Genomic DNA, 24,127 nt, shown 5'->3' with positions numbered 1-24,127 from the left:
TCAAAATACTAAATAACATCTTAGCAAACCAAAACCAGCAATATACTGATAACGCAGCATGATCAAGTTAAGCACATCCCAGGAGTGAAAATAAAGTAATATAATTCACATAAGCAGATGAAAGGAATAAAATCATATTTCAATATATACAGAAAATTAATTTGATAAAACTACTCATTAGCAAACTAAACATAACTTCTTTAACCTGATTAAGAATATCTACAAAAATCCTAGCGCAAACATCAGACTAAATGTTGAAATATTGAAAGCTTTCCCCTTGAGATCAGGAAAAAGACAAGGATTACCACCATCATTATTTCTAATCAACATTGTACTGAAGGTCTTAGCTAGTGTAGTAAGCAAGAAATGTAATTTAAAAATAAGAAATGAAATGATTATTATTATTCACAAACTATATGATAGTGTATATAGAACTTTTTTAAATTTACAGCTAAATTATTAGAATTAATAAGAGAGTTTAGCAAAGAAGGTTGCTAAACACAAACATCAGTGTATCAAAATCAATCTGAAACTTCCATTTCTGGCCATCAAGGAGAAACTGGTACAGAACTTTCCTTCCCACTGTAAACAACTACAAAACTGGACTAGTTGTATGAAGCAACTGTTTTTAGACATTGGGATAATAGGTGGTGAAGGACTGTAACCTGTGAGAGAAGGGATCATCTTTGCTTTCTATCTTGAGGCACTTTTTGGGACATGGCACTGGGAAGGGGAACCCAAGCAGAATATGAAAGTCTTGCTAAGTTGACAACCAGAGTTTGGGGAAGTTGAAGCAGCTGAAACATGCAAGGCAGAGTACCAGTCAACAGGAGATAAACAGAAAAAATGTTCCAGAAATCTGCATACGAATCCCCTTTAGGTTTGGCTGAATGCTAATCTGTACCTGCATAGGGTGAGATTTCATGAAGCTGAACAGAGAACAACTGCCAGGGAGGTATAAGCTGAACAATTTTCTAACTCACAAAACACTAACAAACATTCTAATTCCATCCAGTAAGGTTAAAGAAATCTCACTGAACACTTGAAGCAACCAGTAGAGATCACAGAAGAGTTAAATCTAGAGCAGCGGTTCTTACTTTTTGGTCTACCGGCCCTTGACACTCTTAAAAATTGCTGAGGACCCCCAAAGAGCTTTTTTTGATGTGGGTCATAGCTATCAATAGTTACCATATCAGAAAATAAACTTAGAAATTTTTAAATACTTATTGATTTATTTAAAAAAAAATAGTAAACCTACTGCACATTAGTATAAGTAACATATTTCTATACTAAAATAACTATATTTCCCCAAACAAAAGTTTAGTGAGAAGAATAGCACTGTTTTACATTATTCACAAATTTATTTAATGTCTGGTTTAAGAGAAGACAGCTGGATTTTCATATCTGATTGTGCATTCAAACTGTTGATACATTGTTTAGGTGAAAAGTATATGAAGAAAATCTGGCCCTACACAAATATGTAGTTGGAAAAGGAAGGACCTTCTGAACCCCCTGAGCTCCAGGGATCCCCGAACCTCACTTTAGGAACCATAGCCAGAGAGTAAAAGTACTGTAAATTCACCCTATAAAGCTTAAAAACAAGCCTTGAATCCAACTGATCCGCAAGTTAACTGAACTGCCTGACAAAATAAACTTCAACAATACCTTTTAAAAGAAGAGGGAAAAAAAAAACTTTTAAGGACTTAGTTTCAAATAGAGAAGTTCTAATATTCTCTTTTAAATTATCTGCTGAAAAGTCATTGATACTCGCCCCCCCCAATCTTCATTAAGAGTATATCTGTTCGAAGAGTTGCTTCATATTTTGGGTTGAGGGGTGAGAATCAAGAAGGAGCTGTGTACCTAAGATGAAGAAACAGCCCCAAGATGCAGAGTGACAAGTGAGGATTCAATTGAAGCTGAACACTGGGGTGAGAGATGACTGGAGGAAAAGTAAGCCCCAGTGACTTCATAGTCATCTTGGAGAAGTGTTACTGGAACAGGCTGCATAAGCTCAATTACCAGCATTGCTTCCCACCATTACTAGCCCCCGCTTTTCCTCATGATAGTTTCTCTTTTTCCTTCTTCTTTCTCCCTCCTCCTATTCCAGTAAGACTGATTAAAGTTTCTCCTTGGAGGGTGGCAGAACACATTGATAACCCTCAAGGACTAGGATTAACTCATCTGTGATGTGACAATCATGACTAACAGTGCCAGATAACTTTCAAGGATTGCCAGTAAGAAGTTAGATCATCTGGGACGTGCAGAATGTAACCACCCTTGAAGAGAAACTATAATCCTGTTCATATAAAACTTTCAGCCAGTCTCCAGTCGGGGAGACCGGTCTTTTGGAGGAGCTCATTCCCCTCTGTCTCCTGTATATCAATATACAATAAAACCCTCTTGCTGCTCACCTCACCTGTCTCAGTATTGGTTTTTGCGGCAGGTGGCTCGGATCCACAATTTGCGGTAACATTACAATGTCCAAATGTGTGGAAGGGGATTTCCAGCTGATTTTACCAAGAGTTGAAGAGACAGGGGACCCAATCTGACATTTTTATTGCATCTGAGCTAACTGATTTACAGTATGGAATATAAAAGTCTCCCACAGGCCCTTGACATGCATATTCTCTCCCTGGGTGCAGATTTACTCAGGAAGCCAAGTGCTAATTGGCAGGCTGCTTGGTGAGTCTGGAAAGGAGCTAAGGGAGATAAAAACGACCAGAGTCATCACAATGGGAGGAGTTGATACAGCTGTGGCCATATCTGGGACATTTTACAACAATGATGAATAAGGATATGGGGGGATCAAGATCACAAATTTATTATGTTAGAGGGAGTTGGGATTTGAACCTACTTGTATCTGACTCCAAGTCCTGTACTCTGTCCCCTGCACCATATCACCTTTCAGAGTCTTTCTCCCCTAGTCAGTATAGGCGGCTCATGGCTGCTTCAAATCACTGAGAAAAGAAAGACATCAGCCTGGAATGGTATCTCAGCCAGTCCATACCCAGACCCCTTGTGAGGCCCAGGGCCCTTTTCCAGCAAAGACCCCATTACTCATGTCTGCAATTTTGCTCTTGTTTTTTTCCTATGTCTCATGTCCTTTTTGTTCCATGGTTCCTCTTTTACTGGCATCTTTTGTATTAAGATGGAAGCCTGGTGACACAGCGATTAAGAGCTCGCCTGCTAACCAACAGGTCGGCAGTTCGAATCCACCAGCTGCTCCTTGGAAGCTCTATGGGGCAGTTCTACTCTGTCCTATAGGGTCTCAATGAGTCAGAATTGACTCAACGGCAACAGGTTTGGTTTTTTGGTATGATCTGTATTAAGTGGATACTTCCTAGTGTACCATCTTAATTCTTTGATTTTAAACTATTTTTGGAGTTATTTTCTTAGTGATTGCTCTAAGAATTATAACGGGCCTTTTTAAAAATCGCAATCTACTTTAGATTAATGCTAATTTAATTCCAGCAGAATAGAGAAACGTTGCTTCAATATAGCTCCATTCCTTACCTCCTTCTTTGGCAAAGACCTATGAAACATGCATCACTGGGAAACTTCTGTGAGATATGACTAATTATTTGCAGTTTAAGTACCATTACCATATTTGTGATCTAACAGCATATTATTCAAAGTCGAGTAATGATACTAAGTACAAAGGTCATGATAAACAACAAACATTTCAGCACCACAAAGTTAGTTTTACTAATTTCTATGCCTTTCTATGCCTACTTGTCCTCACATATGCTCTGTAACAATAAAATCACAGGTATGTGTGTAGGTCTAGGGGAAGAAGGTGGAAATTTCAGCAATCCATAGTACCTCAAAGTAGTGTGTAAAGCTGGGGTATATAAGACTTTCAATAGCCCCTTCTATAGCTCCTGACGTGGAGCTCATGAGTCACTCAGGATGAGATTCTTCGGCTGAGATGAGATTTAATAACTCTTGAATGGTGCTTTGTTCGTGGACACTAAGCTTTTCTTTAGCTAGGATGAAGGCTTCCATGGCATATTCCTGGGCCTGAAATAGAATTTCAATGACAAAAGGAGGTTGTCACAGGAAAGCATAACGTTAAGAAGCCCCATCTATGCGCAACCCCAGAAACATGGGAGAGGATCCACCAGCTTCTCATCCTAGCCACTGAGCTCCTGCTAAACTTTGTTTCTTGATAGCAAACTTGTGAGCACACACTGGGCCCTTATAGCTGGCCGAATGTGTGCTGGGTGGGGCAGTGGACACCAGAAAAACGCATTTGACTTGATTAACTAGGGACAAACTAAGTATGCCTTCCTAGCAAAGTGGGATCTTCGCAGGATTTTAATTATGGCCCTTTGGACCAACATTGGGAGGCATAGAGGTGATATGTGCTACAAATAAAATTACATCCTGGAGCAGTCCTGGGGCCACATAGTCCAGGGTTTTGACTTGGACAGAGGCTCCACAGGACATCTTGGAATGGACTCTGGTTCTCCCCCCACCCCTTTCTATTTCCTTCCTTCCTTCTTATAAATATTTACTGAATGGCTACTGTGTTCCAAGTATTGTGACTACAGACAGAAAACTCCTGCCCTCATGAAACTTACAATCTAGTAGGGGAGAGAGATAATAAACAAGATAATAAGTAAAACATGATAGTACCTGAAATAATAAGTGCTAAGGGGGGAAAAAAAGCAAGAAAGGGGGATAGAAGTGTCAGTGGTGGTAGTGAGGTTTTGCAATTTTAGACAAGGGGCTCAGGGAAGGCTTCACTGAAAAGAAGATAGCCTAATAAAGACTTTTGAGTTATAAATGTGTCCCTTCCACTTAAGGCCTCTTGTAGATCTGATACCCTAACATGCCTTGGGATAATGACTTCCTTGAGTATACAGTGAAAATTGGATTCTACACTGTAGAAAAGATGTTTTTGTCTAATGTAAACTTGAATATTCAGTGGAAATGTTTCCCTCTTCCCTGACCACTCCTAGCCCTACCCCAGGCAGCGTCCGTGTCCCGCCTCTGTGCTTCCTCAGAGCCCTGAGCTTCACCATCACACTCTATTATAGCCCATTGACTATAAGCTCCTCAGAGCCGGCTCTGGTATACAGTAGGTGCTTAGTAAAAGCTTGCTGAAGGAAGAAAGAGAGAGAGAGGAACGAGAGAGGGAACCTAAAATTTTCCCATATCACCCACACAAAAAGGCCTCCTCTAACTAGCCTCACTCTCTCCCCCCTTGCCTGCTTTTTATAGCACTTTTCACTATCTGAAATTATTACATATTTATATGTTTGCTTGTTTATTGTGACTTCCCATCCTCCAAAGAACACAAGCTCCGTGAAGATAGAAAAGTTATCTGGTTCACCACTCAATCTCCAAGTCCCCAGAACGGTGGTAGGTGCTCAATAAATATCTGAATGAACAAATGATATCAATCAATCGGTCTGAGATTTGCCACTTGATTTCTGTGAGACACTGGGCAAATAATTGACCATTTCTGAACCTCAGTTTCCTTATCTGTAAATTGGCGATAATAAAGTGACTACCTCAAAAGGTTCGTATGAGAATTAAACATGATAATTCATGTAAAGACCAGTATGAAATGGGCACTCTAAAAAATGGTTACCTTTCTAATCTTTTCATGGCAAATAATTTCTGCCTGAACCCCTCCAGCAACAGGGAACTCACTGAGTGTAGACAGAGCTACCACTCCATTCTTCTGAGGCCTTCCCAGAGTCCTCCTGCCCTGCAGGCTTCCAGGCACTGCCCTACCCTCAGTTTCCCTATGCTACCTGGGGATGGCCCCTTTGAGGGAAGAAGACAATCCTGTTTCCATTATGCAGGGTGGACTCAACTAAATGAGAAATGTCATGAGCATCGGAACTTTTTTGGAGTGAGGACTTGCTCTGAGGGCAAAAGCTCGTGGAATTGGGCAAAACATAGCTCATTTCAACTGGAGGAATTTTTATCTCTATTTTAGACATGCTGCTTTTCTAAGGAAACTTGCCTTTGAATAATTCATCATCAGGTAGTAAAGCAAGACCAGAGTTTTCAGAACAAAGACAGTTTTTTCTGGGTCTCTGTCAGACGTAGATTCTCGAATGCTCAAGGTTGACGTCAGGATCCGAATGGCTTCTGCTTCATGGGCTTCATCTGTGTTGGAAAGGAGGGGAAGAAACAGGCCCTGGGAGGCTGTGTCTGCCCTCATCAGCAGGTACACAGCTGTGAGGGTGCCTGGTCTCCTGCCAAAGCCTCATTCCAGAGGCGCTGGTGGAGACAGCACAGCCACAGCGAGCTCTTCACCTGGAGGACTGCCTCCACAGGCAGAGCAGGAAGCTGGGCAGATTACGGCAGCTCTTCAGCTTTGCCTGGCATGTCGTTATCAGAGTAATCTAAGAACATGCTCACTCCCACAGGTCTCAAAGTTGCTAAGGCTTCTCTTTTTCAGAGTCCTGAACTCTAGATCTCTTAGGCTCCCCAATACAGGGAACTTGCCACAGCAGGATTCCTTAGTCCTATTCTTCTGCCTGCATTCTATAGCTGAGAAAATGGAGCTGGGGCTGCTAGTAGGTGTGGCAGCTTAATTCTTCTCCCCAAATACAAAGATGCTTACCAGTACCAGTACCAGTTGCTACGGAGTTGATTCTGACTCATGGTGACCCCATGTGTGTCATTTCAGAACTGTGCTCCACTGGTTTTCAGTGGCTGATTTTCCAGAAGTAGATTCTTCCGAGTGCCTCTGGGTGAATTCAAACTGCCAAACTTTTGGTTAGCAACTGAGTGTATTAACCATTTGCATAAGCCAGGGACTCCAAGGATGCTTAAGCAAAAGCCTTTCTGCTTCCCGTGTGAATCTGTTTACTATTTCCCCCAGCAGTTTTTGTTCCTATTTTAGTTACCCATTCCCGTTGCTGTCGAGTTGATTCCAACTCACAGTGACCCTATAGGACAGAGTAGAACTGCCCTATAGGGTTTCCAAGGATCACCTGGTAGATCTGAACTGCTGACCTTTTGGTTAGCAGCTGAACTCTTAACCACTATGCCACCAGGGTTTCCAGTTACCCATGACTGAGCAGTTATTAAGGGCCAGATACTTAAAGCACTGATATAAGTACTAAGTTTAGAGAAAGGAGCCCTGGTGGAGCAGTGGTTAAGCACTTGGCTTCCAATTGGAAAGTCAGCAGTTGGAACCCACCAACCGATCTGCTGGAGAAGGATGCGGCAGTCTGCTTCCGTAAAGATTTACAGCCTTCAAAACCCTGTGGGGCAGTTCTGCTCCGTCCTATAGGGTCACTATGAGTCAGAATGAACTCAGCAGCAGTGGGTTTGGTTTGGTTTTAAACTTAGGGAAAAAAAAGGACACACACCATACTGTTAAGGTTGGCTATCTTTGGATATCTATGGGTGAAATTTCTTTTCCTTTGTGCTTTTCTTTGATTTACAAGTTTTCTGCTTTAACATGAACCAGTTTTATAATGAGAGAAACACCAATGAAGTTATTATTTTAAAAAATCTTAGCTCAAAATCTTCTTTCCTCCAAGTAGTCTTCCTTCAATGTCATTCAACTGTCCTCTTCATTCTGGGACTCATCTTGTAACATAATTTGTACTCCTACAAAATTTCTTTTGTTATTGCATATAGGTTCTGTCTCACTAACTACACTGCATATCTGTTTAGAGCACATACCTTGTCTTACTTGACCTGAGGGGATAACACATGTAAGAAATGGATACTCTGCAGAAATCACAGGGAGCTCTGACAGGGTCTTTTTCTTCCCCAAATCTTTCCCTTGTTGACACATTGAAAGGCTGTTTCTGATGCTAGGGATCTGAATTCTGCCAACACTGGTAAAATCTCTTTGATCTCCATGTCCCAGTTTTCCCCATCAGCAAAATGAGGAAGATGGCACTGATGTCCCCTTTGTGACAAGGACAGCTGCCCTCCCTCTTATGGGCAAGGCCTGTGTGTTTTGTGGGTGAAGTCACTGCTTTGCTTCCTAGGGAAAGCTGCCACTTACCCAAGCCAGTGTTGTTCTCAAATTTTTTGCCCAGTAAATCTATTTGTTGGAGCCGAGAATGTGAGAGGACTTGGTAATGATTATTCAAATATTTATACCAGATCTCAGTGACCTGTTGGGAAAGGAGATGGCCATCAGACAAGCAGACCAGAGCTGGGACACTGGACCAGCCAGTTGGAGAGAGCAGTGCACCTGGCCAGGCTTCCTGACAGTCTGGAGACTCCATCTCTCACTGTGCCTGGAGGCTGAGGGAGCCTTAGGAGCCCAGAACAGGCCTGGCCAAAATAAGTGTGACAAGCCATGGGCTACGAAGAGCATGTGCCAGGTGGATCTGGAGGTAACCCTGACGGGGTTAAATAACAATGGCTGCCACTTGGCGAGCACATACAATGCTAAACTTTTACAAGCCCACCATAATCACAGCCTCACAACACCCCAACCCAAGGTAACTATTCTTATTATTCCCATTTTGTAGATAAATAAATTGAGCCTCAGAGGAGTTAAGATCGCACTTGACTTCTGGCATGAACTGGTAAATGGCACAGCCAGGATTTAAACTCGGATCTGTTGTTGATATACCATAATGCCTCTTCCTGAGAAATGGGTCCAAAATCAGATTCAACAGTCACAGCATAAGAGTCTGTATCACACATAGAAATGGCTACTTGCTAAGTGACTTCCTGATAAATGAGCTGTTACTGTACGAACATAAGTGACATTTTAACATTTTAGAAATAGTTTAAAATCTTTTACACGCAAAGATGGAAATTTTAAAGTACTCTCATGTTCTCTGACGCCTTGACAAGACCTTTCAACAATGAACTTCCCTTGAAAACCTCTCCTTCCCCATCGCACACCCCAATATGCCCACATTAACTTGTTCCTATGAGTGCGGCCAAACATGGCAGTCTGTTTGAAGGGGGTTGGTTTTTACTGATCTATCATTCATTACTTGTTAATCACTCTATGGATGCTCAGGACTAGTCTATTTTGGTAGTGGAGAAACAGAAAGGCAGAGAAATGAAGTATGCTATGTATCAGCTGTATGACCTTGGGCAAGTCACTACATCTCTCTGGGCCTCAATTTCCTCATGAATGGTCTGACACTCGTTGTAAGATACCGGGCCTAAGTATCAAAGTTAAGCTCCGACATTCCTCACTCACCTTAGTATACAGCGTGTCTGCCAGATCCACTTTGTTAAGGTTATGGAAGACATTAGCCAAGTGGAAGTAGCCTCCTGAGGTCCTGATATCCTCTGTTCCAAATGCACTACTGGCAAAATATATCTAAGCAGAAGGAAGAAGGAGAGTGCTTGAGTTCCCTTCGCAAATCACAGATCCGATAAAGGACTTGTATCCAGTATATAAAGAAATTTTACAACTCAATAAAAGAAAAACAGCCTAATATTAAAAAAAAAAAAAAAAAAGGCAAAGGATCTGAATACACATTTCTCCAAAGAAGACATACAAATGACTAATAAGCATATGAAACGATGCTCAACATTGTTAGTCACTAGGGAAATGTAAAATAAAACCACAGTGAGACATGACTTTACAGACACTAGGATGGCCAAAATAAAAAAGATGGAAAATAACAAGTGTTGGTGAGGATGTGGAGAAACTGGAACCCTTATCCATTGCTGGTGGGAATGTGAAATGGTGTAGTCATTTTGGAAAGCAGTTTGGCAGATTCTCAAACAGTTAAACATGGAGTTACCATACAATCCAGCAATTCCACTCCTAGGTATACACCCGAGAAAAAAAAGCATGTGTCCACACAAACACTTGTATGAAAATGTTCATTGCAGCATTATTCGTAACAGCCAAAAAGTGGAAACAACCCAAATATCCATCAACCAGTGAATGATAAACAGACTATGGTATTCTGAGATGATGGAATACTACTCAGCAATAAAAGGAATGAACTATTGATATATTCAACAACATGGATGATTCTCAAAATAATTATGCTAAGTGAAAGAAGCCAGATGCAAAAGACCACATATTGTATGATTTCACTTATATGGAATATCCAGAAAAAATAAATCTCTAAAGACAGAAAGTGGTTGCCTGGGGCTAGGGGTAAGAATGGGAAATGGCTGCAAATGGATACAAGGGATATATCCGGGGTAATGGAAATGTTCCAGAACTGGATTGTGCTGATGGTTGTACAACTCTGTAAATTTACTAAAAAGCATTGAATTGTACACTTAAAACAGGTGAATTTTATGCTATGTATCCATAAAACTGTTTTTGTATTTTAAAGCTAGGCTGAGGAATCTGAGTTTGATCTAATTCTTAACTGTGTGGCCTAGCTCAAGACAGGATATACCTCTGCCTCATTGGTTGGAGGGTATGGAGTGCAGAGAGGAAACACAAGTGAAGAATTGTATTAGTCAGGCTCCCAGGCATAAAAAGATGGCACCCTCAAAAGGGTTACATGAAGATAGTTTAATGAATGGATTATTTACAAAGACATGGAAGGGTTAAAGAACCAACAAGAGCTAGTGAAGCAGCTAAGGACTGTCAACAGCAAGAAACTATTACCATCTGTCTTAGTCATCTAGTGCTGTTATAACAGAAATACCACAAGTGGATGGTTTTAACAAAGAGAAGTTTATTTCCTCACAGTCAAAGTAGGCTAAAAGTCCAAATTCAGGGCGTCAGCTCCAGGGGAAGGCTTTTTCCTCTCTGTCGGCCTTCTTCTCTTCAGTGTTCCCCCGGACTAGGAGCTTCTCTGCGCAGGGACCCCGGTCCAAAGGATGTACTCTGCTCCCGGCACTGCTTTCTTGATGGTATGAGGTCCCCCTGTCTCACTGCTTACTTCTGTCTTTTATATCTCAAGAGATTGCCTCAGGACACAATCCAGTCTTGTAGATCAGGTCCTGCCTTACTAACACAACTGTTACCCATCCTCCCTCATTTACATCATAGAGGTAGGTTTACAACATACAGGAAAATCACACAGTACCAGGAATCATGACCTAGCCAAATTGACACATACATTTTTTGGGGGACATAATTCAAACCATGACACCATCCCTACTCCTGAAAGGGCAAGGGAAGACAATGGGGTTGCCAGGGCCCAGCAAGAGCTACAACTGTGAAAGAGGGCCACCTGACAGGAGCTGTGGCCACAGAGGGACACTGCCATCGCCAGAAATGGAGTGGGGCCAAAAGGGAGCAGAGAGAATAAATACCCCGACCTCTCTCTCTTCCCAACCTCCACTCCTCTGACATGCCTCCTACCCTCCAAAACCAGGAGAGTCCATGTTGTGTAGTCCATAGAGGTCAGCCTCCCAGGGTACAGAGCAGGGCAGAGAATAGATCTGGGGCAAGAGGACATGGAGAAGAACCAGCACAAGAATGTTTCTGGTGAATTTACGGACATTGTGCACTGTCAGGAAACCAGTGGGAGAATTGACCAGTGAAGTGGCTGAAGAGAGAAGTGACCTGAGTGGAGGCTCTAAACTTTAACCTAATCCAGATTTCAGGCTCAGGAACTCTTACTCTCTGGTAATGTTGTCCAATACTGAAATCCTAACAGAAATCTCATAAATTTTGGAAGAACAGCCCAGTCATAACCTGATTATCCTATCTAACATTTGTATAGAGTCTTATAGTTTATAAAGCATTTTTATATACATCATCTCATTTAAATTTAATAGCCACACTCTGAAGTAGGCACTGATGCTATTTATAAAAATAACAGTCAACATGCTGTATGTGTATTGTCCTGTTGTTAATCTTTGCAATGACCCAGTGAGGCAGAGACTATTTTATTATTTCTGTCTCTGGTGTTGACAGGTGATGAAAGAAGGCTCAGAGCGGTTAAATAATCTGTCCAAGACTATGTGGCTAGTAAAACAATACGGCTGGCCTCGAAACAAAGGCTTTCTTCTAACAGTATGCTGCTCTGCCTCCTTTTATGAGCCTCAGAGCAACTGGAGCTTGGGGAAGTGATGTAAATGTCAAGGTTGAGCAGCCAGGAAAGGGGAAAGGCTTGAACTCAGGTTGTTAGAATTGTGTTCTTGCTAATACCCCACCAAGTGGTCACTTGCAAACAGAAAGTTTTAGAGGAATGCTCTGTAGAAACAAAACAAAAACTAAACTAAACAGAGCTGTTCTTAGAAACATCGAGGTATTAACATTTAGCTTGTTTACATCATTGGCCAGATGATAACGGGCTTCCTCATAGTTTTCCTTAGCCATGTAGAGAAGTCCCAGGTTCCGATGTAATAAAGAGTGGGTGGCATAGCAGCATTCAGTTGATTTGAGGACTGTCCACTGGGCTTGGGATAGATATTCCTCAGCCTGGACAATCCGACCCAGACCTGCCCAAAAGAAATAAAAGCTATAATTCATATGCTGGCCGGAGGACATATGATGAAACATTAAGTCTTCATCTGTTCACCCATTTATTTGTTGACTTAAATACTTATTGACACACAAAAATTTGTACATGCATGTTCACAGCAGCATTATCCATAATTGTCAAAAATTAGAAACAACCAAAATGGCCATCAATTACGCATGGATAAACAAAATATGGTATAGTGTTACAGTGGAATATTATTCAGCCATAAAACAGAATAAAGTGCTGATACACGCAACGACATGGATGAACATTCAAAAAATTGTGCTAAGTGAAAGAAGTCAGACACAAAAGGCCCCATTTTGTATGACTGATTCCATTTACATAAAATGCCCAGAATAGGCAAATCCATAGAGACAGAAAGTAGATTAACAGTGGCCAGGGCCTGGGGGACTGGGAGAATGGGATTTATTACTAATGGGTATGGAGCTTCATTTTGGGATGGTTCTGGAATTAGATAGTAGTGATGGTTTCAAAACCTTGTGAATATACAAAAACCACTGAGTGTATTTTAAAAGGGTAAACTTATGGAATGCCAATTATATCTCAGTTAAATATGTATATTTAATAGCTTTTATATTCCAGGCCTTATGTTGAGTGATGGAAATTCAAAGATGAATCAAAGCCAATACCCTTCTCTTAAAAACCAAACGATAGCTTAGCTTAACTTTAGTAAAAAATGTCTGCCTTTAGCATTATGCTCTTTTAAGAAGTATCTATATGGGATCAAACTGACAACAGCAACTCAAAAGATTAGATAGGAACCTTAGGGGGCAGTGAGTTTATGTTAACGGGGGAGGAACAACTTAGAAAAGGAAGATGAGAATGGTTGCACAACTTAAAGAATGTAATCAATGTCACTGAATTGTACATGTAGAAGTACAACAACAACAACATCTAACTAAATAAAAAATTTAAAAAGCCAATACCTTTGAAAAACTCACAGTGGGTTCAGGAAGGCATATGTGACATTTAAATAAATACATTTATAATGTAGTATAAGTACAACAATAGAAGTATTACAAGGGTTGGAAGTGGCAGAGAGTAGAAAGTGTTTAATTCTACGGACGGGGTAGAGAGGGATAATGGAGTAGGGAGAGGCATGGTTAGGGAAGTTTGAGTTTGGGTTTGAAGATGAATAGAAGTTTCCTAGATATATAAGTGAGGGAGGGCATCCCAGGCAGAACTAACAGCATATGCAAAGTCACGGAGATGTGAACCAATAAAGTATGATGATGCTGGACCACAAAGTGTAAGGTAGACGGTGGCAGGAAATGACACTAAAGAGGCTGCCAGGGCACAGATGGCGGTGGGCTTAGTAAGTCACACTAAGGAGCTTGATGCATGATGGATAAAAAGTAGAGGATTTTAAGAAAGAAAGAGAGAATTGGACTTAGATTTTAGGAAGATCCTCTGGCATCAATGTGGAAGAAGAAACAGAGAGGAGAGAGAAAGGTGGGAGACTCATTAGAAGCCTTTTTTTTTTTTTTTTTAATATTTTATTGTACTTCAGGTGAAGGCTTACAGAACAGATAGTTTCTCATGTAACAGTAACACACATGCTGTTTTATGACATTGATTAACAACCCCACAACATTTTAACCCTCTAAATTCTCAACTTTTTTTTTTTTTTTTGTGAAAATACACATAGCCAAAGATACGCCATTTCAAAATTTTTTTTTTACATACACATTTAAGTGACGTTGACTACGCTCTTCTAATTGTGCTGTTATTCTCACTTAAGATGAAGGCTTACAGGACAAAATAGTCTCCCATTTAACAGTTACTACAAATGTTGCCCTATGACAATGGTTAACAATCTCACAACACATCAACAATATCCTTACTCTACTTTGTGTTCCCTATCATCAGCTTCCTACTCCCCTTCTGCCTTCTGGGGAAGCCTTTGAAATAGTTCAGGCAAACACTGATAAGAGTCTGAACCAAGGCAATGAATGGAGATGGAGTGGAAATAAACATTTAGACGGTAGAATGGCTAACACGTGGTTACTAAGTGAGATGTGGAAGGTAAGAGAATGATATTCAAAGCTTCTTGTTCAGCTGTAAAGATACATATCGGCTGCCTGTCTACCTGCTTGCCTCCTAGAGAGGTTGTCAGAACTGAACAGATAACGATCTGACAGCATTCTGCAGAGCAGGAGGTATACTCTGGGTAGGAAGTATTTCCTGTGATGGATGCTGCAGCACAAAGGCTACCAACTGAATTATCAAGAGGCAACGATACAAACTCTTCATAAATCAACCATCTGCTCTTCTTTGACCTTGCTCCCATACTCAGTTCCTATGTAAGCATCATTTTATTCTAGTTGTAATCACACGTTCCCGCGTTAAAGGAGGAGAGGTTAAGCAGAAGCAGCCTACAAGAGGAAGCAGGTAACTTTGCTTGACTGAAGCTCAAAGCTCAAACTAAAACGGAAAAACACTAGAGTGAAGCAAAAGGCCTGAGTCCATCATGATCCTGGCTCACGTGAACATGTCAAGTCACATCTTCTACCTGGGACTGGGCTATAAAACAAGTTTAGACTGAGTGATCTTTAAGGTCCTCTCTAGTTGAAGAAGCAAATGATTCTTGCTGTTGTTGTTGTGGTTGTTGTTAGGTGTCGTCAAGTAGGTTCCAACTTATAGCAACCCTACGTAAAAGAGAACAAAACACTGCCCAGTCTTGTGCCGTCCTTACCATCATCGTTATGCTTGAGCCCATTGTTGCAGCCACTGTGTCAATCCATTTCATTGAGGGTCTTCCACTTTTTCACTGACCCTCTACTTTACCAAGCATGATGTCCTTCTCCAGGGACTGGTCCCTCCTCATAACATGCCCAAAGTATGTGAGATGAAGTCTTGCCATTCTTCCTTCTAAGGAGCATTCTGGCTGTACTTCTTCCAAGACAGATTTTTTTCATTCTTCTGGAAGTCCACAGTATATTCAGTGTTCTTCACCAACATCATAATTCAAAGGCATCAATTATTCTTCTGTCTTCCTTATTCACTGTCCAGCTTTCCCATGCATATGAGGCGACTGAAAACACCATGACTTGGGTCAGGCTTATCTTAGTCCTCAAAGTGACATCTTTGCTTTTTAACACTTTAAAGACATCTTTTACGGAGGATTTGCCCTATGCAATGCATCGTCTGATCTCTTGACTGCTGCTTCTATGGCGTTGGTTATGGATCCAAGTAAAATGAAATCCCTGACAACTTCAATCTTTTCTCCGTTTATCATCAGGTTGCTTATTGGTCCAGTTTTTGTTTTCTTTATGTTGAGGTGTAATCCATACCGAAGGCTGTGGTCTCTGATCTTCATCAGTAAGTGCTTCAAGTCTTCTTCACTTTCAGCAAGCAAGGTTGTGTCATCTGCATAACACGGGTTGTTAATGAATCTTCCTCCAATCCTGATGCCCCATTCTTCTTTATATAGTCCAGCTTCTCGGATTATTTGTTCAGCATACAGATTGAATAAGTATAGTGAAAGGATACAACCCTGACACACACCTTTCCTGACTTTAAACCACGCAGTATCCCCTTGTTCTGTTCAAATGACCGCCTCTTTATCTATGTACATGTTCCTCATGAGCACAATTGAGTGTTCTGGAATTCCCATTCTTCGCAATGTTATCCATAACTTGTTATGATCCACACAGTCGAATGCCTTTTCGTAGTCAATAAAAACAGCTAAACATCTTTCTGGTGTTCTCTGCTTTCAGCCAAGATCCATCTGACATCAGCAATATCTCTCATTCCATGTCCTCTTCTGAATCCAGCTTGAATTTCTGGCAGTTCCCTGATGATGTACTGATGTAACCACTTTTGAATGATCTTCAGCAAAATTTTACTTGTGTATGATATTAATGATATTGTTCGATAATTTCCACGTTCAGTTCTTTGGAATGGGCACAAATATGGATCTCTTCCAGTCAGTTGGCCAGGTAGCCGTCTTCCAAATTTCTTGGCATAGCCAAGTGAGCGCTTCCAGTGCTACATTTGTTTATTGAAACATTTCAATTGGTATTTCGTCAATTCCTGGGGGCTTGTTTTCTGCCAAAGCCTTCAGTACAGCTTGGACTTCTTCCTTTAATACCATCAGTTCTTGATCATATGCTACCTCCTGACATGGCTGAATCTTGACTAATTCTTTTTGGTACAGTGACTCTGTGTATTCCTTCTATCTCCTGCTGATGCTTCCTGCGTCATTTAATATTTTCCCCATAGAATCCTTCAATATTGCAACTTGAAGCTTGAATTTTCCCTTCAATTCATTCAGCTTGAGAAATGCCGATGGTGTTCTTCCCTTTTGGTTTTCTAACTCTAGGTCTTTGCACATTTCATTATAATACTTTACTTTTTCTTCTTGAGCCCCCCTTTGAAATCTTCTGTTCAGCTATTTCACTTAATCATTTCTTTCTTTTGCCTTAGCTACCCTACATTCAAAAGCAAGTTTTAGAGTCTCTGCTGACATCCATTTTGGTCTTTTTTCTTTCTTTCCTGTGTTTTTAATGACTTCTTGCTTTCTTCATGTATGTCTTTGATGTCATTCCACAACTCATCTGGTCTTTAGGTCATTAGTGTTCAATGTATCACATCTATTTGTTGAGATATTCTCTAAATTCAGGTGGAATTTACTCAAGGTCATACTTTGGCTCTCGTGGGCTTGTTCTAATTTTCTTCAACTTCAGCTTAAACTTGCGTATGAGCAATTGATGGTCTATTCTGCAATCGGCCCCTGTCTTTGTTCTGACTGATGATATTGAGCTTTTCCATCATCTCTTTCCACAGATGTAGTCGATTTGTTCCTGTGTATTCCATCTGGAGAGGTCCACACGTATGTTGTTGTTAGGTGTCATCAAGTCAGTTCTGACTCATAGCGACCCTATGCACCACAGAATGAAACACTGCCCGGTCCTGCGCCATGTTCACAATCATTGTTATACTTGAACCCATTGTTGCAGCCACTGTGTCAATCCATCTCGTTGAGGGGCTTCCTCTTTTTCCTGACCCTGTACTTTACCAAGCATGACGTCCTTCTCCAGGAACTGATCCCTCCTGACAACATGTCCAAAGTATGTAAGACGTAGTCTCGCCATCCTTCCTTCTAAGCAGCACATGTATAGTCGCTATTTATGTTGTTGAAAAAAGGTATTTGCAATGAAGAAGTTGTTGGTCTTGCAAAATTCTATCACGCGATCTCTGGCGTTGTTTCTATCACCGAGGCCATATTTTCCAACTTTCACATTTCAACCACCAGTAGTTATCAATGCATCTTGATTGCATGTTTCATCAATTTCAGACTGTAGAAGTTGGTAAAAATCTTCAATTTCTTCATCTTTGGCCTTAGTGGTTGGTGCATAAATTTGAATAATAGTCGTATTAACTGGTCTTCCTTGTATGTGTATGGATATTATCCTTTCACTGACAGCATTGTACTTCAGGATAGATCTTGAAATGTTCTTTTTGAGGATGAATATAACACCATTCCTCTTCAATTTGTCACTCCCGGCATAGTAAACCATATGATTGTCCAATTCAAAACGGCCAGTACCAGTCCATTTCAGCTCTCTAATGCTTAGGATATAGATGTTTATGAGTTCCATTTCATTTTTGATGATTTCCAGTTTTCCTAGATCCATACTTCATGCATTCCACGTTCCTCTTATTAACGGATGTTTGCAGCTGTTTCTTCTCATTTTGAGTCGTGGTACGTCAGCAAATGAAGGGCCAAAAACCTTGATTCCAACTACGTCATTAAGGTCAACTCTACTTTGATGAGGCAGCTCTTCCCCAGTTGTATTTTGAGTGCCTTGCCATCTGTGGGGCTCATCTTCTGGCACTATGTCAGACAATGTTCTGCTGCTACTCATAAGGTTTTCAATGGCTACGTCCTTTCAGAAGTAGACCACCAGGTCCTTCTTCCTAGTCTATCCTAGTCTGGAAGCTCAGCTGAAATCTGTCCACCATGGGTGACCCTGCTGGTATTTGAAACACCAGTGGCATAACTTCCAGCATCACAGCAACACACAAGCAACACGCAGCTATATGATTCCTAGCTAAGATTACTTAGATGAAGAAAAATTGGTAGAGGGCATTGACATACATTGGAAATATTTCACTGTCCAGTTCTCACTCAAGGACACAGTGCGAAAGAAGGAAGGACTCAGAGCCAAGCTAAACCAGCATCTAAAACTAGCACCAGTCTCAAAGGAAGACTCATACTTGGGAGAATAAACTCTCAGAAAATTCAGAGAGCTGGACAGAGTGAAGTGAGAGGAATGGACTGCTATAAGCAGGTCAGAACTAAGACTGTGTCCTATGAGTAAGCTCAGACGTACCTTCTTAACTATAATGCCAGCTGGAGAGGTGTAGGGATGGAGTGGAGGTAGCAGAGACAAAGTTGCTGAAGGAAGTAAGGCTATCCTGAAGGGTGATTTTAATAGTACATGGAGGAACAGAGGAAGGAAAGCCAGGTAAGGAGCAGTGGCAGTTGTTTGAAGGGCGGGGCATCTGAAGCTTACTCTGGGTTAGTGGCAGATCTGAAAGACATTATGAAGGAAGATTTTCAGGACTCAGTGATGAAACTAAAGGTGCCCAGAATAAAGCTGGCACAGATGATTCAAAGGTTGAGGCCGTGAGGCACAAAGGAAAGAAAAGGGAATCACCATTTACTGAGGGTCTGCTGTTTGCCACACACTGTGCTAGGTTGTTTGCACCTGTGAGTTAAGACTGCCAAAAGCCCTGTGAAGTCAGTATCAGAGGAGGAACTGACAGAGGAGGAAACTTCATTTATTCATTCAACCATATACCCAGCTAATTTATTGAGTCTCTACCACTGTGCTAGATGCTCAGTGCAGACTGGTACATAAAACAGACTTGATTCCTGCCCTCAAGGAGTTTATATACAATGAATATACAGATATACAATGAATAAACAAAAAATGAAATATGTTAAGGATTGAATTGTATCACCCAAAAATAGTAAACTAACCTAATAGTAAATCCTAACCTCTATGCCTGTGGTTATAATCCCTTTTGGGAATGGGTTATGTTAATGAGGCAGGATTAGTGTAAGGTGTATTTTGAGTCCATCTCTTACAAAACATAAAAGGAGCAGATTAAAGAAGCAGAGATGAGGGAAAATAGGTGCCAAGCCACATGGAGATCTCCAAGGAACCAGGAAACAGAAGTTGCAGAGACAAGGACTTTCCCTCAGAGCCGACACAGAGAGAAAGCCTTCCCCTAGGGCTAGCACCCTGAATTCAGACTTCTAGCCTCCTAAACTGTGAGAAAGTAAATTTCTGTTTGTTAAAGCCATGCACTTGTGGTATTTCTATTATAGCAGCACTGGATAACTAAGATAAACTGCTATGAAGGAAATGAACAGAACACAGTGATTAAGAAAAAGAGAAGATTGGATAATTAAGGAACACCTTTCTGACGAGGTGACATTTAAGCAGACACCTAAAGGTTTGAAAACAGCCAGCCATGTGTGAGGGAGAAAAAAACATTCCAGGCAGAAGGAACAGCATGTGTGAGAGCCCTAAGGCAAGAAAGAGCTTGGCGTGTAGGGTCACCCCACCCGTGAAGAAAGAGTTAGGATTTGAACCCAGCTTCTCCTGGTTCCAATGCTACGACAACAGTGGAGAAAGATGAGTAAGGTGGTTCCTCTGTATTTGAAGTGTTAATGAAAATGTCATTTTTAGTTGATTAAAATTCCATTGTTTTACTTTTTAAAAAAGGTTGAACATCCATTATTTTTCCTCTTGGGTCTGAAGGGGTCTCTAAGATGGGAAAGAAGCATGGGCTCAAGAGATGTGATTTATTTAGACTTTCAAAATGGTTGGCAAGGGTTTATATCAATGACCATGGAAGTTATAATGAAATCTTCCATTTAGATAGCCCTTTCTAGCTTTCAAAACACTTCCATGTTCATCACACTTGAACTCATTTAATCCTTAAAACAATCCTGTGGTTCAGATTCAGATTCAACAAATGCCCACTAGGTGTCAGGTACTGAGAGCATTTGTTGAGTACCTTCTCTGCACTAAGTACTGTGCTGGGTATTGAAGACACTATGGTGAGTAAGAAGACACACAGTCCCAGTTCCCTGGGCTTACAGTCAGGTGGAGGACAGAGACATTAATTAACTAATCTCACCAATGAATGTATAATTATTAATGAAGTAAGTGCTCAGAAAAAAGGAAGAGATTTCCAAATGGGTGTATTAAAAAAAAAAAAAAAAAAGGCCTAACCCAGTCTGAAAACACTTCTAGACAAAGAGATAATAACTCATGAGCTGAGACCTGAAGGATGAATAGGAGTTAATTAGGCGAAGGGGAAGAGGAGTGGGGAAAGTGGCTAGAGAAGAGTCTTCTAGAACAAGGAAACACCATGTGCAAAGACCAGGTGGCAGGAGGGAGCACAGTGCCTCTGAGGAATTAAGAGAAGGCCAGTGTAACTGGGAGGAAGAGAAAAGAATGTGAGATGCGATGAGAGAATTTGGCAAGGGCTAGACCAAGCAGGTCCTCATAGATTGCTTTAGGAATTTGGTCTTTAATGTAAGAACAATGGGAAGCTACTGAATTGTATTTAGGGCAGTGACTTGATCAGTTTGTGTGTGGAGAATGGATTGGAGGGAGGCCAGAGAAGATGTGGGAGACCAGTTAGAAGGCAGTAGTTCAAATGAGAAATGATGGGACTTAGACCAGGGTAACTTTTCCAAAATCCTACAACTATGTAGTCAGTGTCAGAGATAAATGGAACCTGGACCACATTTCCCTGTCCAGTGCTCTTTCCATTAGTTTGGAGGAGGGAGTCAGAACCTGATCAGGGTGAGGAAGGCGATCCTGCAGGTAAGTAGCCTGGCAGGGGGAGTCACAGCCCAAACTGTGAGATGGACATCCAGGCAAAGGAGGTAGCCCAGAATGGGGGGTCAGAGACCAAAAAGGGAGACGAGGGCATCTGCAAAGAAGAAGGAATGGAAGTAGAGATGGAAGGTTGGTTCATACAGGGAAACTGATCAAAGATATGAATATAATGAAGATGGAAGCTAGCATTCTCACTGTCAGAGAAGGGAGCTACAAACATAGAATGGGAGAAGACTTGATTGCACCTTCTGGTGGTGAACTGGATTTGGATGTATCAATATGGACTCATCGTTTTCTAGGTAGGTGGATAGATAGATACAGAAATATAGACATAATGTCTGTATATATATGTATATACTTATAAACATAATTATATTTACATATATTCCCTAGTTCTGTCCACTGAAAAGGCCTGAGAGCAACAACACCCCAATAGTAATGAGCACATCTAGCACATAGCTCTTGGCTTCTAAATTCCATTTTCCACTAAAAGGATCAGGGCTCCTTGGAAAAATGTTCCAAAAGCAGAAAAGTGTTCAAAGAATGATGGGGCATGTCAAGGAGACACAGAAGCCAGCTTGAATGGGGTCTCATTGGCCAAATCTGGGATAGTTTGAAGACCAAAGTAATGATAGTAATGGATTATAACCTACTGAATAAAAGAGGAAATCAAGAGTCTATTCTGATATAAATATATAAATGAATGCATTAAAAGCTTGATGAAGAATGGAATATTTACAGTTTCAAACTACCTCCCCATAAAATACTTGCTAATTACAAAATAACTTTTAATTATAAAGTAATACTTATTAATTACAAAGTAATAATAAAAAGAGTAACTTGACAGAGGAGAAGACTGGCAGATACTATCTTAATAAAGTAATCAAAACGAACATCATCAGTAATGGAACAAATTGAAAACGTGCCAACTGATAGGATGAGATGAGAAGAATGCAGCATCACTTTTGTGATTTTCCTGTCAAAGCCACATAACTTGAATCTAGTCATGAGGGAGGAGACATTAGACAAACCAAACTGAGAGACATTCTATAAGATTCCATAAATCTTCAAAAGTGTCAAGGTCATGAAACCAAGAAAATATTGAGGAACTATTTCAGAATGGAGAATAGTATCACTGTCAAGGTTGGACTTTGGCCATTCATATGACCCAATATAGCACCTCTGAAGGCTCCAGGGGTCTCTTGTCAGTTTCACTTACCAAGGCTAGCCTCGGACAACAGCAGGTAAGCAGGCACAAGCTCTACTGAACTCAGGCCGTACACATTCATACGGAAGCGAAGAGAATGTAAAGCTGCTGGGACAGCTTCTTCATGTTTTCCTTCAAAGAGATATTTCTGGGCTACGGTGTAGCAGAATTCAATCAAATGCTTCTGTGGAAGAAAAAAATAAACCATGTAAGACAGTCTAAAGGTAAAAGTCAAAGGTCGATATAGACACACCTGGAGATAAGACCAACAGCTAATGAACTGGTTGCAGGCACATAGTGGGTCTGCCTGTATTCGGGTGCGTATGTGATCCAAAATAGGTGACATAAAAAGGCAAAATCTGGACTGTGAGTTCCTCAAGGACCACTAAAATGTGTATTTTCATCTTAAATCAGGGTTTGGCATATGTGAGTGCTTCAATATTAAGTTATTAAATGAATAAATATGTATTATTCTTATATTCCTAATAAAACCTAAGTTTAGGAAAACTACCAGGTCTCATGACTATCTAAAACTTTCTGCCTTTCTATCTGAGCTAATTTTGGGAGAAAATTCTTATTTTTCCTTTGGATTATCCTGCTTAGCTAATATCAAAAGTTACCTTTAACTCTGCATTGTTCTAAGACCACTATCAACACTAAAACTGATGAATATGGTGTTCAGAGATTTATGGTTTATAAAGGGCTAATTTTTTGAGAGTAATTGAGATGCTGTCAATGCCACAGTAGTAGGGGCTATTTTTCTTGATTTCCTTTATTTACTCCTACATTCATACATCATGTTTTGACCTCCTATTATGTGGCCAGGCTCGTATCACAGTACTTAGCATAGGCAAGAATTCGGTAAATATGTGGAGAACATACTATGAATGGTACTGAGGACATAAAGACATAAAACAACATCTCTACCCACCAGGAACTTACAATTGACTGGTTTCAACAAAGTACAACCTTGTTCTGGGCTGTTTTGCTGCACCCATAAGTTAACCCTGTAATAGTCCTATAGGGCATACCTGCCGCTGTTGCAGCTGTTGCAGGCCGTGCTGCCGTTCTTCTTCTGAATTGTAGAAGGGCATGGAAGTGCGCAGAGGAATCAGGAGCTGACATATCTTCTCATGGATGCTGCCCCAGTCAGCTCTTTGATGCACCACACCACTGACAATAAAGACATGGACTTTATTATCTTTATCTTTGGCCTAACCCAACATCTAAGATCCTCTTGGCCATACTACTGGTCTAGTCCTAGACACTAGAAAAGTAAGCCCAGTGCGAACCAGGCAGGAGGCCAAAGCCATTTCTGAGACACAAATCTCTTTTCTTTCATGTGGTTATTTAGAGATGTGTTGGGAGTTGGGAAGAGGTAGGGGGAGGATATTGTTTCTGAAGGCAGATGTTCAAGTTCCAAAGGCACACAGGGATGCTGTGGGTATTCTGCTTAGTTAATAACAACAAGCAGTAAACAAAAATAATAACAAGCTGGACTACATGAAGCATGTGGCATCAGGATTGGAGGAAGACTCATTAAAAACCTGCAATATGCAGATGACACAATCTTGCTTGCTGAAAACGAAGAGGACTTCAAACACTTAACTGATAAAGGTCAAAGACTAGAGCCTTCAGTATGGATTACACCTCAACATAAAGAAAACAAAAATCCTTACAAC

General features: G+C 40.8%; 1 protein-coding gene across 1 annotated transcript in view; it reads right to left on the bottom strand.

Annotated features, from left to right (window-relative positions):
- Positions 1–3,298: 3,298 nt before the first annotated feature.
- ZMYND12 (zinc finger MYND-type containing 12) overlaps positions 3,299–24,127 on the bottom strand; it is a 32,722-nt gene continuing 11,893 nt past the window's right edge. Inside the window, exons 2-8 of the mRNA XM_004372076.2 lie at positions 23,477–23,618; positions 22,458–22,629; positions 12,155–12,324; positions 9,155–9,277; positions 7,991–8,102; positions 5,981–6,126; positions 3,299–4,020 (exon numbers count right to left, since the gene is read on the bottom strand). Of these exons, the coding sequence (XP_004372133.1) occupies positions 3,901–4,020; positions 5,981–6,126; positions 7,991–8,102; positions 9,155–9,277; positions 12,155–12,324; positions 22,458–22,629; positions 23,477–23,618 (985 nt within the window). The 3' untranslated portion in view covers positions 3,299–3,900. The remainder of the gene's footprint in view (positions 4,021–5,980; positions 6,127–7,990; positions 8,103–9,154; positions 9,278–12,154; positions 12,325–22,457; positions 22,630–23,476; positions 23,619–24,127) is intronic.

Source organism: Trichechus manatus, unplaced genomic scaffold, assembly GCF_000243295.1.
Source record: "Trichechus manatus latirostris isolate Lorelei unplaced genomic scaffold, TriManLat1.0 scaffold00015, whole genome shotgun sequence".
Taxonomy (NCBI): Eukaryota; Metazoa; Chordata; class Mammalia; order Sirenia; family Trichechidae; genus Trichechus; species Trichechus manatus.
This window is presented reverse-complemented; position numbering and strand designations above follow the sequence as displayed.